Genomic DNA, 14,394 nt, shown 5'->3' on the forward strand with positions numbered 1-14,394 from the left:
TTTTTTTAAACTAACAATTGGGTAACAACCGTACTGTCTTTTATCTTTAGTTTAACTGGCTCAGATTCACGGACAAAAACTGTTTCTCTTGTAAATCCCACAGCTGGTACATAACAAGGGCTTGACTGATGAGGCCGCAAGAAACTCTGGTCTACTACTGTTTTGGCTGCTCCCGTGTCAACCAGAAATGGTACTGCCTTTCTGTTGCCTATGGATAAGGGTACATGAAGTTGAGGGCCCTTTCCTTCAGTTTTTGCGAGCAGTACCGGCACGAGGTTGCCTTTTTTTCTAGCAGGGGGTAAAAATGGCAGCAGAGGTCTGTTGATCTCCACTTATTTTTATTGCCTTATTATATCTATCCAAAATTTGGATACAATAAGGCAATAAAAATAAGCATTGTGATACAGGGAGTGCAGAATTATTAGGCAAGTTGTATTTTTGAGGATTAATTTTATTATTGAACAACAACCATGTTCTCAATGAACCCAAAAAACTCATTAATATCAAAGCTGAATATTTTTGGAAGTAGTTTTTAGTTTGTTTTTAGTTTTAGCTATTTTAGGGGGATATCTGTGTGTGCAGGTGACTATTACTGTGCATAATTATTAGGCAACTTAACAAAAAACAAATATATACCCATTTCAATTATTTATTTTTACCAGTGAAACCAATATAACATCTCAACATTCACAAATATACATTTCTGACATTCAAAAACAAAACAAAAACAAATCAGTGACCAATATAGCCACCTTTCTTTGCAAGGACACTCAAAAGCCTGCCATCCATGGATTCTGTCAGTGTTTTGATCTGTTCACCATCAACATTGCGTGCAGCAGCAACCACAGCCTCCCAGACACTGTTCAGAGAGGTGTACTGTTTTCCCTCCTTGTAAATCTCACATTTGATGATGGACCACAGGTTCTCAATGGGGTTCAGATCAGGTGAACAAGGAGGCCATGTCATTAGATTTTCTTCTTTTATACCCTTTCTTGCCAGCCACACTTTGGAGTACTTGGACGCGTGTGATGGAGCATTGTCCTGCATGAAAATCATGTTTTTCTTGAAGGATGCAGACTTCTTCCTGTACCACTGCTTGAAGAAGGTGTCTTCCAGAAACTGGCAGTAGGACTGGGAGTTGAGCTTGACTCCATCCTCAACCCGAAAAGGCCCCACAAGCTCATCTTTGATGATACCAGCCCAAACCAGTACTCCACCTCCACCTTGCTGGCGTCTGAGTCGGACTGGAGCTCTCTGCCCTTTACCAATCCAGCCACGGGCCCATCCATCTGGCCCATCAAGACTCACTCTCATTTCATCAGTCCATAAAACCTTAGAAAAATCAGTCTTGAGATATTTCTTGGCCCAGTCTTGACGTTTCAGCTTGTGTGTCTTGTTCTGTGGTGGTCGTCTTTCAGCCTTTCTTACCTTGGCCATGTCTCTGAGTATTGCACACCTTGTGCTTTTGGGCACTCCAGTGATGTTGCAGCTCTGAAATATGGCCAAACTGGTGGCAAGTGGCATCTTGGCAGCTGCACGCTTGACTTTTCTCAATTCATGGGCAGTTATTTTGCGCCTTGGTTTTTCCACACGCTTCTTGCGACCCTGTTGACTATTTTGAATGAAACGCTTGATTGTTCGATGATCACGCTTCAGAAGCTTTGCAATTTTAAGAGTGCTGCATCCCTCTGCAAGATATCTCACTATTTTTGACTTTTCTGAGCCTGTCAAGTCCTTCTTTTGACCCATTTTGCCAAAGGAAAGGAAGTTGCCTAATAATTATGCACACCTAATATAGGGTGTTGATGTCATTAGACCACACCCCTTCTCATTACAGAGATGCGCATCATCTAATATGCTTAATTGGTAGTAGGCTTTCGAGCCTATACAGCTTGGAGTAGGACAACATGCATAAATAGGATGATGTGGTCAAAATACTCATTTGCCTAATAATTCTGCACGCAGTGTATAACAGCAAAAAGAGAGTGCTGTGGTCTTTCCTTTAACTACAAGCAACTTTGTATACCACAGAGCACCTCCCTACGCACGTTGAGGAGTGCCGTTCAACTTTTTCATCCTGTTGATCTCCACTGTCAGTATCTTTGGGCGCTTCCTGTTGCTGACGGGGAGCATGGCAATCTAGTTTTCTGTGGCCAGGTTTCCCACAGTTAAAACATCTGAAATCTCTACGGGATGTTTGTTGCTGTCCTGGTCCCTGATTGACATATTTGACTGCAGCCCCTGAATTCTTTTTCATGTTTTGTTCTAAACCTTTTGCAGCAGCAATCAATTGTGGCAGTGGAGCAACTCGTCATTCAGGTTTACAGGCTTTTAACTTGGCTTGCAGAGCAGGTCTCAAGCCTTCCATAAATGCTGATGTCAACAATTTCTCACCCAGTGGTCCCGTCCAGTCTGATCCCAACCCATGTCAGTCCAAATGGTCCGCAGTCCAGCTGCATACGTCTCTGCAGCCTCTTGAGGTCCCTGAACTACGTCTTTTAGAATCCTGGAACTCTCGTCTTCTTTTCCCTTTGCCCATTCCTTGAAAACTCGGACAAACTCTGCCCCTGATGGTACACTTTTCTCCCAGTCCTCTAGAGACAGTTTGTCAAAATCCCTCTTCCTATGTTCAGTAAGGAAAGGGCCTACAACCTGATTCCTCTAGTTTCAGCATCATCAAGTCCTTCAGGTCAGCCCAGGTGGCTCTGTATGTCGCCTGAATTTGTTGTGACATCCTGGCAGTGGGCATTGGTCTCATTAGGGGGTCTGAGAGTTTAGTAAACAGTCCTAATTGGTCTTTAGTGCTCCAAGGGTAATATTCTGTCACAGGAACATAACCATACTGTCATGATGGTCCTGGGGCTTCAGGAGTCATAGGGGTGGATGGGCCCGTGGTATCTGTTTTGGGTGTCTGTGCAGGTAGGATTCTAGTCTTAGTCAATACAGGATAAATGCCTGCTGGTTTCTGGGGTTTACGTGTCCCACAAACCTTACAGGTGTCAGTCCAGTCTGGGTTCTGATTTCCACAGACGTTACACGTACATCCCTCTAGTCCACTCCTGGACTCTCTAGTAGGGGCACTGGCCGGGGGTATGGAGGTGGCGTATCTCCAGTTTTCTCACATTTCTATTGCTAAATATATAATTATCTACCTTTCACAACTTCTCCTCTACATCCCTCAGTTTCAACCTCACAAGCTACTTTTATCCATATATCAACCACTTCTTCACATCCATGATCCTTTATCCAACTACAATGTGTCCTACTGAATCTTTCCCAGCCTTCTAGGTTAAGATTCGCATACTTCATCCCTGCCTTCTCTAACACTCTGTCCACATTCTTCAGACCCTCCTTACCTCCGCTTTCCTTCACCAATGTTTTGGCTGCTTTATAACATTCGGGTATACTAAAATTATTCCTCATTGCTCTTCAACTGTACCAGAACAACTATAGAAAGTAGCAAAATTCTGATGTTTGTTTTCACTGTTTCCTCAGAGCTTCCTCACTATATCACCTAGTTTACTCCGTTACTGAGCCTCAGTTTCCTCACTATATAACCTAGTGTACACGGTTACTGAGATTTCACTTTATATAATGTTCTGCAATTTTCAAACACAGTAAAGAACAAACAAAACGTATACAGTGACTCCTAAAGGCAGACCAAAAACATCCCAAAATTACTCATGATCAGAAGCTAAAGCCAAGAATCATAGGTATTTTCAACTTTTAAGGTTCTTTATCAATATGGACTCGACTGTAAAAGGACTTTATACGTACGTTCCTTCAACAATCCCTCAAACCAGACAACCGGTAAGTGAGGCCCAGATACAATGTAAGATAAAGTCTCTTACCTTGTAGCGCTGTATTTTATATCTGTCCGTCCCGGTCGGGATTATCCAAGTTGTCAGATCAATTAAGTGTCCTTTTGTCGAGCCCCTTGTTGGGTGCCAGGTTTTGTCGGGACAAACTACCTTCTCTATAATTGGGTCCCAATTGAAATATCCTTATGAGCGCTCAGAGAGCCGACACGGACACATTGCTGAATCAGATTCACTCTCCTTTAATTCCACACACACGTGTACATTTTTATAACACTACAGATAATCATCTGGCACACCGCCAAGGGTGTGGAAATCGAAAGTAATAATTTGATTCGTTATTCATAAAAGGCAATACTTCTGCACTATAATAAAATAATTCTAATAATTAAAAAGTTTCTGCAGGATCTTATCTCAAAGTTGACATTCTTCAGCAGTACATCCCAAAACTTAGATAAGGAAGCGAGGGAGCTGCTATCTTGGCCTTGCAGCTAGGAACTTTTGATCTATATACACAGAGACTCCCTACATCCTTCCAGCTGGCTCATACATTTTTCACATATACACAAGATGGAAGAAATACTCATACAAAATGGATTCTCATCCCTCACACAAAGGAGGTCATGGTTTTCCCAATTCATTCAGATGAGTCGAGGGCTTTGGAGGCTTCCCCCACTGCACAATCTGGTGTCTCAGGGCAAGCAGCTCTGCTCATACCAAACAGATAAAATCTAACAGCGTAGAGCTGCGATGGCTAACCTCCAGCACTCCAGCTGTGGTAAAACTATGACTCCCAAGATGCACACTTGCTTGGCTGTTCTCAGAACTCCATAGAAATTAATGGAGTATGCAGGGAGGCATAGTTTCACCACAGTTGGAGTGCCGGAGGTTATCCATCACTGGCCTAGAGGGAGCTTACCATGGCAAGCCTGGGAAGCTTTAGAAGCAATTTCACTGCAGGGTCTCCAATCGGAAGGCAGAGGGAGCTGCATCCCTCTGCCTTACCTCAGATAGGCAGCAATCGCTGTTGAAGGCGGCATCTGAGTGGTTAAGTGACAGGGTTCGGTGCGAATGCCATTCCCCGTCATTGTAGCAAGGTGCCGACTGTATTATATATCCAGCACCCACAGTGTATGGATTGGGCTCAGTGAGGATAGGTCATCTATATTGCTGCACAACCATTTTAATCTCGTGTTGTCCATTACATGAGGACGCACTTGATGGTCTCACTATGTGAGGTACATGGTTTTATCAATTTGGGCTTCCATGTGCATCACATTAATTCCATCATGTGCCTCCACATATTAATCCTGTTGCCCATTATGTGAGAAGGTATTCGATTGTGTTACTCTATTAGTGTGAGGCACTTGGTTTTATTAATTTGTACTTCCTTGTGCCTCACATTAATAGTAAGTGCCTCATCAAGTACCTCTTCACATAATGGGCAACATGGGGTTACTGTGGGTATTTCTTAGTGTTATTTTATTTGTTATCGAATAACGTCATTCTTTAATTGGAATCGAAATCAAAGTCCAAATTCTGGAATTGTGATCGTATCCTGTGATTTCTCTCATGACTATCACGATCTGATTTTTGCGTAAAACATTGCTCACATTCTGAACATGAATACGGCTTCTTTACTGTGTGACATAGCGCATGTTTAACAAGATTTTGTCTATGTGTAAAATGTTTCCCACATTCTGAACATGAAAAAGGTTTCTCTCCTCTGTGACTTCTCTGATGTGCAGCAAGACTTGGTTTCTGTGTAAAACATTTCCCACATTCTGAACATGAATACGGCTTCTCTCCTGTGTGACATAGCGCATGTTTAACAAGAGTTTGTCTAAGTGTAAAACATTTCCCACATTCTGAACATGAAAAAGGTTTCTCTCCTGTGTGACTTCTTTTATGTTTAATAAGATATGAATTATCTGTAAAATATTTCCCACATTCTGAACAGAAGTATGGCTTCTCCCCTGTGTGCATTCTCTGATGTGTAACAAGACTTGATTTAACATTAAAACATTTCCCACATTCTGAACATGAATACGGCTTCTCTCCTGTGTGACTTCTTTTATGTTTAAAAAGATATGAATTATCTGTAAAATATTTCCCACATTCTGAACAGAAGTATGGCTTCTCCCCTGTGTGCATTCTCTGATGTGTAACAAGACTTGATTTAGCATTAAAACATTTCCCACATTCTGAACATGAATACGGCTTCTCTCCTGTGTGAATTCTCTCATGTGTGACAAGATAGAATTTATCTTTAAAAAATTTCCCACATTCTGAACATGAATACGGCTTCTCTCCTGTGTGACTTTTTTCATGTCTAACAAGTTGTGATTTACATGAAAAACATTTCCCACATTCTACACATGAAAATGGCTTCTCCCGTGTGGGAATTCTTCTTTCTGTAGGAAGACTTGATCTATTTGAGATCTCTTGAAACCTTTCACCCCCTTTCTGAATGGCACTTGTGGTAGCAACCTGTGATTGGTCAGAAGATTCCTCATGAACAGAAGGATTATATGATAGATCTGTAGTGTGAAGTCCTGGATGTACATTAAGGTTTTCTCCTGAAGAGCACTGCATGTTGTCTTCATCTTCTGCTTTATAATTTAGTGATAACATGAAGTTTCCTTCAGAATTCTTATGGTAATTTTCTGCTAAAGATACAAAATGAAATTTTGTATACGCTACACATGACGGGTCTTCCCTTGTGATATAAGAGGCTGGTGCTCCTCCATTACATGTCACTGCACACACGTGTATACACTGCACATGACGGCTCTTACCTTGTGATATAAGAGGCTGGTGCTCCTCCATTACAGGTCACTGCACACACGTGTATACACTGCACATGACGGCTCTTACCTTGTGATATAAGAGGCTGGTGCTCCTCCATTACATGTCACTGCACACACGTGTATACACTGCACATGACGGCTCTTACCCTGTGATATAAGAGGCTGGTGCTCCTCCATTACATGTCACTGCACACACGTGTATACACTGCACATGACGGGTCTTACCTTGTGATATAAGAGGCTGGTGCTCCTCCATTACATGTCACTGCACACACGTGTATACACTGCACATGACGGCTCTTACCTTGTGATATAAGAGGCTGGTGCTCCTCCATTACATGTCACTGCACACACGTGTATACACTGCACATGACGGGTCTTACCTTGTGATATAAGAGGCTGGTGCTCCTCCATTACATGTCACTGCACACACGTGTATACACTGCACATGACAGGTCTTACCTTGTGATATAAGAGGCTGGTGCTCCTCCATCATGGCCTCCTTGTACAGGTCCTTGTGTCCTTCTATATACTCCCACTCCTCCATGGAGAAATAGACAGTGACGTCCTGACACCTTATAGGAACCTGACAACACAATGACACCGTCATCACCCAGACCCCTCCAGTGCTGTTACTGGAGAATTTCCCAGCATTCCCAGCAGTGTCACCTCTCCAGTCAGCAGCTCCATCATCTTGTGGGTGAGTTTTAGGATCTTCTGCTCATGTATCAGGGGGTGAGGGGGAGGCTCTGTGATGGGGGGAGGGGTCCTGCTCCGCCCTCCTGACTCCTGGAGATGGATGATGGGAGTCACACAGTCCCCCGATGTCTTCTTCACTATTGTGTACTCCTATGGATGGAGAGAGACACTTAGGAAATAAACCCTTCAGGGGCCATGTGCTCTCCTCCGGCCCTCTCCTCCTGGTACAACGTGCCTACTTACCTCCTCATGGCTCCTACAACATGACTATTGGTCACTGGTCACATGACACATCACTCACCATATTGGGGGCTGATCTTCAGGTACTCCGTCACTTGGAAGGTCTGGAGGCCGTTCTCCAGGACCCTGGACTCTTCCTGTCACTTCCTATGATGGATTCTCCTTCCCGATGTCTGACTTGTTACAGAATACAATACAGAGGAGAGAAATCTAGAAAAGTTTACCTCTCCGCTCAGCAGGGAGATGATCTCCAAGGTGAGGTCTAATATTCTTCTGCTGATCTCCTTCCTTGGTGGCTCATTCAGGAGAAGGCTCGTATTGCTGGTTTTCTTCATGATGCCTCCAAAATAAAATAATAAAGGTTAATCAGTGAGTGCCATGTCCCCGATAATGAGGCCGAGAGAAAGTATAACTCATTCCACAAAACTGTGACCTCATAAAACTGCACTGATGTGAAAACTCTGAGCTCCGTGTGTATCTAAGCTCCTGGCAGTGCAGTGTGTGGAGGCAGAAGACTCTGAGCTCCGTGTGTATCTAAGCTCCTGGCAGTGCAGTGTGTGGAGGCAGGAGACTCTGAGCTCCGTGTGTATCTAAGATCCTGGCAGTGCAGTGTGTGGAGGCAGGAGACTCTGAGCTCCGTGTGTATCTAAGCTCGTGGCAGTGCAGTGTGTGGAGGCAGGAGACTCTGAGCTCTGTGTGTATCTAAGCTCCTGGCGGTGCAGTGTGTGGAGGCAGGAGACATGTCCTGAGTATCTCGGCCCCCCGGTCCGGTGCTGGTCGGTGCACAGAACACTGCACACACGGAGGAGAATACACGTCTGTAAATCAGGCCTAAAATGGCTGTACACCTTCAATATCGGTCAGATTAACCCTTCTTCTCCTGGAAGTTCTTCTCTCATACAAATACTGCGGCGTCAGCTCCTATGTCTTCTGGATGGGGGGGGCAGCGAGCTGCTGTCAGACACCGCTAGTGGCGGCGAGAAGGGGGCATGCTAAATTCATCGTGCCCAGTGCCGAGGGTCCGCCAGTGGAAGTGATTCTGGGGGCCACCAATACTTACCAACGTCGTAGTTGGTAAATTTGGGGCATGTAAGCCCTGCCTTCGAAAACGTCCCCAACCCAAGTGTGACGCCCACTTTTGGGCGGGGCTTACATAAGCTCCAATGAGTTTTGGCCTGAGACAGAAGGAATCAGTAGGTCAGTCCCTGCAAATTCAGGACTCTGGGCGAGTATGAGCCCGTCCTAAAGCTAAACGGAGGCGCTGCCTTATATTGTTAGGCCTCAGACACAGGAACGTCTGTATTGTAGCCACAACACAATGCACATGACGGCTCTTACCTTGTGATATAAGAGGCTGGTGCTCCTCCATTACATGTCACTGCACACACGTGTATACACTGCACATGACGGCTCTTACCTTGTGATATAAGAGGCTGGTGCTCCTCCATTACATGTCACTGCACACACGTGTATACACTGCACATGACGGCTCTTACCTTGTGATATAAGAGGCTGGTTCTCCTCCATTACATGTCACTGCACACACATGTATACACTGCACATGACGGCTTACCTTGTGATATAAGAGGCTGGTGCTCCTCCATTACATGTCACTGCACACACGTGTATACACTGCACATGACGGCTCTTACCTTGTGATATAAGAGGCTGGTGCTCCTCCATTACATGTCACTGCACACACGTGTATACACTGCACATGACGGCTCTTACCCTGTGATATAAGAGACTGGTGCTCCTCCATTACATGTCACTGCACACACGTGTATACACTGCACATGACGGCTCTTACCCTGTGATATAAGAGGCCGGTGCTCCTCCATTACATGTCACTGCACACACGTGTATACACTGCACATGACGGCTCTTACCTTGTGATATAAGAGGCCGGTGCTCCTCCATTACATGTCACTGCACACACGTGTATACACTGCACATGACGGGTCTTACCTGGTGATATAAGAGGCTGGTGCTCCTCCATTACATGTCACTGCACACACGTGTACACACTGCACATGACGGGTCTTACCTGGTGATATAAGAGGCTGGTGCTCCTCCATTACATGTCACTGCACACACGTGTATACACTGCACATGACGGGTCTTACCCTGTGATATAAGAGGCTGGTGCTCCTCCATTAGATGTCACTGCACACACGTGTATACACTGCACATGACGGCTCTTACCCTGTGATATAAGAGGCTGGTGCTCCTCCATTACATGTCACTGCACACACGTGTATACACTGCACATGACGGGTCTTACCTTGTGATATAAGAGGCTGGTGATCCTCCATTACATGTCACTGCACACACGTGTATATACTGCACATGACGGGTCTTACCTTGTGATATAAGAGGCTGGTGCTCCTCCATTACATGTCACTGCACACACGTGTATACACTGCACATGACGGCTCTTACCTTGTGATATAAGAGGCTGGTGCTCCTCCATTACATGTCACTGCACACACGTGTATACACTGCACATGACGGCTCTTACCTTGTGATATAAGAGGCTGGTGCCTACCTCCATTACATGTCACTGCACACACGTGTATACACTGCACATGACAGCTCTCACCTTGTGATATAAGAGGCTGGTGCTCCTCCATCATGGCCTCCTTGTACAGGTCCTTGTGTCCTTCTATATACTCCCACTCCTCCATGGAGAAATAGACAGTGACGTCCTGACACCTTATAGGAACCTGACAACACAATGACACCGTCATCACCCAGACCCCTCCAGTGCTGTTACTGGAGAATTTCCCAGCAGTGTCACCTCTCCAGTCAGCAGCTCCATCATCTTGTGGGTGAGTTCTAGGATCTTCTGCTCATGTATCAGGGGGTGAGGGGGAGGCTCTGTGATGGGGGGAGGGGTCCTGCTCCGCCCTCCTGACTCCTGGAGATGGATGATGGGAGTCACACAGTCCCCCGATGTCTTCTTCACTATTGTGTACTCCTGTGGATGGAGAGAGACACTTAGGGAATAAACCCTTCAGGGGCCATGTGCTCTCCTCCGGCCCTCTCCTCCTGGTACAACGTGCCTACTTACCTCCTCATGGCTCCTACAACATGACTATTGGTCACTGGTCACATGACACATCACTCACCATACTGGTGGCTGATCTCCAGGTTCTCCATCACTTGGAAGGTCTGGAGGCCGTTCTCCAGAACCCTGGGCTCTTCCTATCACTTCCTATGATGGATTCTCCTTCCCGATGTCTGACTTGTTACAGAATACAATAAAGAGGAGAGAAATCTAGAAAAGTTTACCTCTCCGCTCAGCAGGGAGATGATCTCCAAGGTGAGGTCTAATATTCTTCTGCTGATCTCCTTCCTGTCCATCCTTGGTGGTCGTTCAGGAGAAGAGGAGAGAACTGGAGGAGCTGGAGGCTTCTAGTACTGCAGGCGCCTTTATGAGAAGAGGAGAGGAAATCATCCAGGGGACAAGACCAGATGTCACCTCCAGAACCGCACTTCCTGAGCCTGGAGGGGCCCCGCTTCTCAGAGCCCCCACCACATGGATTCCAGGGGCCCCAACATGGAGATCTCTGGTGGCTCCACAGGAGATAAATGTCTGATAGATGCAGGTCCCACCTCTGGGCTGTGCTCAGCTGTGTCCAGAACTCCTAGAGAAGAGACTGGAGAGAGCTGAGCTCAGGCCGGGCCCCGCTCCATTCATTCTCCTCCTGGAGGCAGGGGCCCCTCACCAGGACAGTCAGGGGCCAGCGAAGGATGACAACCCCCACTATCCCCACTACTCCTCCCCCCATCATACTAAGCTGAGGAGCGGAGAAGGATTCCTTGTGTGTAATGGAGGAGAATCTCCAGAGGTGACATGTCTGAGCTCTCCACCACACTGTCTCCTCACAGCTCATCTTACCTGCAGGCTGGAGGAATGGCTGATACCAGAGAGAACAAGAGCCCTGACTACCGACCAGGACCTGCCCAGTATCTGCTGCCAGAGCTGAAGGACCTGGGGTGACGGCACTGTCATGTGATCAGTGCAAGGGGCGGGGCTCAGGAGAAGAGGTGTGAAGGACCTGGGTTGACGTCACCGTCATGTGATCAGTGCAGGGGCGGGGCTCAGCAGTGACTACCGACCAGGACCTGCCCAGTATCTGCTGCCAGAGCTGAAGGACCTGGGGTGACGGCACTGTCATGTGATCAGTGCAAGGGGCGGGGCTCAGCAGAGAAGAGGTGTGAAGGACCTGGGTTGACGTCACCGTCATGTGATCAGTGCAGGGGGCGGGGCTCAGCAGTGACTACCGACCAGGACCTGCCCAGTATCTGCTGCACTGCCGGGAGATGCTAGAGTGGAGTTGTTAGAAGGAGGTCTGTGACATCACTGGTCCTTCATGGTCACATGACTAAATGTGGGAAGTGCTGACAAACCCGGTATTTTGCCACTTTTCTATACCCGGAAGTGATGTAGCTGCACCGGAAGTAACGTGGACGCGTTGGAATCAGCTGGAGGAGGGGGTGTGCGCGCTGCGCAAGCACATTCGGCTAAAGTATGTTAATCTGGCAGAACGCCCCTGCATTTTCCCAGCCCTCCATTTCTTTACCATCCATCTCTTTCTTTACTATCAATAGCGGCATAGAGTTAGTTTTAGCAAATGCCGAGCGCAGCGAAACCGAGCCCGATGCGTGGCAAGCGAAGCGAGCCTGCGAGGGTACAAATTAATGTAGATAACGGGCTTGCGGCGTTCTGCCAGATTACTATACTTTAGCCGAATGCGCTTGCGCAACGCGCACACCCCCTCCTCCAGCTTATTCCAACGCGTCCACGTGACTTCCGGTGCAGGCTCCAGACAGTAGATGGCCTTCGTGCGGCCGTCTTCACCACTTGGAGAAATGTTCCCACTCACCTCATGGAAACGCTTGCATCAAGCATGCCGAAACAATAACGGCGGAGCTACTCATTACTGAGCTCATGTTTGGAAGTTGGATTTCTGTTTTGGGGGGGGTTTAGTTTTTTTTTGGAGGTGTGCTCCTAAATAGTGTTGAGCGAACTTGTGTTTTAAGTTCGGCGTCTAAAGTTCGGGTTTTTCGAAGAATCGCATTATGGATTCCGCTACCACGGACCATAAGTTATGGTCCGTTGGTAGCGGAATCCATAACGCGATTCTTCGATAACCCGAACTTTAGACGCCGAACTTAAAACACAAGTTCGCTCAACACTAGTCCTAAACTTTTGATCAGCTGAAAAACAGCCTGTTTCAGTTTATTCGTTGTTTTCATTACATTGAATGCTCAAAAAATGTCTTGTCTCCCTCCCATCTCTTCTTGTTGCATGTTGAAGCTCTACTTGGAACCTCGTTAACATCCAGCCATGCTAAATAGGGTTTTTTACTATTTTTCAAGTGGTCTTAAACCTTTGATCAGGACTGTACTTCCCTCCATCAGGCTGGCAGCGATGCGATGCAGGCCTCTATCCTCTGATAGGCCCTGCACCTCTCTAGTGCCGGCAGCCTATCAGAGGAACGGGGAAGGGAGACACCTCTCTCCTGCCCCATAGCATCCATCTGGATCCCTGTCCTGAGGATGACGATTCAGATTACTATAGAGATAAGCGCTTCCACAATGGAAGCGCTCATCTCACTGTGCCCTGCTGCCACCCCCCAATTATCACCAGGGCCGCGCTGCCTGGGGCGATTGCCGCACCTTGCCTAATTGGGCAATGGAACACCCCCCCCCCCCCCCCCTACAGCCCTGCTCTAGTTCTATCTGTGTCCATCACCGAGCAATGTGACCAAAAGGGGTTGATTAAAGGAGATATTAAAATTCCCCCACTCCTTCAGTACAAAGGCGAGCAACTTTACACTGGTTACCGGCCCCCTGTACCGGTCACATGACAGTGACATCGCACCAGGTCCTTCCCCACCTCTTCTCCTCTCCACTGGAGAGCTCCGCCCTCTGTACCGGTCACATGACGATGCCATTGACACAGGTCCTTCACCACCTCCTCTCTCCACTGCTGAGACCCGCCCCTTGCACTGATCACATGACAGTGACCTCACCCGAGATCCTTCCCTACGTCTTCTCCTCCCCACTGCTGAGCCCCACCCCCTGCACTAATCACATGAAAGTGATGTCACCCGAGGTCCTTCACCACCTCTTATCCTTTCCACTGCTGAGCCCCGCCCCTGCACTGATCACATGGCGGTGACGTCACCCCAGGTCCTTCAGCTCTGGCAGTGCAGCAGATACTGGGCAGGTCCTGGTCGGTAGTCACTGCTGAGCCCCGCCCCCTGCACTGATCACATGACGGTGACGTCACCCTAGGTCCTTTACCAACTCTTCTCCTCTACACTACAGAGCCCCGCCCCCTGCACTGATCACATGACAGTGACGTCACCCCAGGTCCTTCAGCTCTGGCAGCAGATACTGGGCAGGTCCTGGTCGGTAGTCAGGGCTCTTGTTCTCTCTGGTATCAGCCATTCCTCCAGCCTGCAGGTAAGATGAGCTGTGAGGAGACAGTGTGGTGGAGAGCTCAGACATGTCACCTCTGGAGATTCTCCTCCATTACACACAAGGAATCCTTCTCCGCTCCTCAGCTTAGTATGATGGGGGAGGAGTAGTGGGGATAGTGGGGGTTGTCATCATTCGCTGGCCCCTGTCTGTCCTGGTGAGGGGCCCCTGCCTCCAGGAGGAGAATGAATGGAGCGGGGCCCGGCCTGAGCTCAGCTCTCTCCAGTCTCTTCTCTAGGAGTTCTGGACACAGCTGAGCACAGCCCAGAGGTGGGACCTGCATCTATCAGACATTTATCTCCTGTGGAGCCACCAGAGATCTCCATGTTGGG

At 47.5% G+C, this 14,394-nt stretch overlaps 1 protein-coding gene across 1 annotated transcript in view; it reads right to left on the reverse strand.

Moving 5' to 3' along the window:
* The window catches only part of LOC120992017 (gastrula zinc finger protein XlCGF26.1-like), a 34,071-nt gene extending 23,852 nt beyond the window's left edge, over nucleotides 1-10,219 (reverse strand). The window contains exons 1-2 of the mRNA XM_040420781.1: nucleotides 10,170-10,219; nucleotides 5,405-6,487 (exon numbers count right to left, since the gene is read on the reverse strand). Coding sequence (XP_040276715.1) covers nucleotides 5,405-6,487; nucleotides 10,170-10,203 — 1,117 coding nt within the window. The 5' untranslated portion in view covers nucleotides 10,204-10,219. The remainder of the gene's footprint in view (nucleotides 1-5,404; nucleotides 6,488-10,169) is intronic.
* Nucleotides 10,220-14,394: the final 4,175 nt, after the last annotated feature.

This window comes from Bufo bufo, chromosome 2 (assembly GCF_905171765.1).
Source record: "Bufo bufo chromosome 2, aBufBuf1.1, whole genome shotgun sequence".
NCBI classification, from domain to species: Eukaryota; Metazoa; Chordata; class Amphibia; order Anura; family Bufonidae; genus Bufo; species Bufo bufo.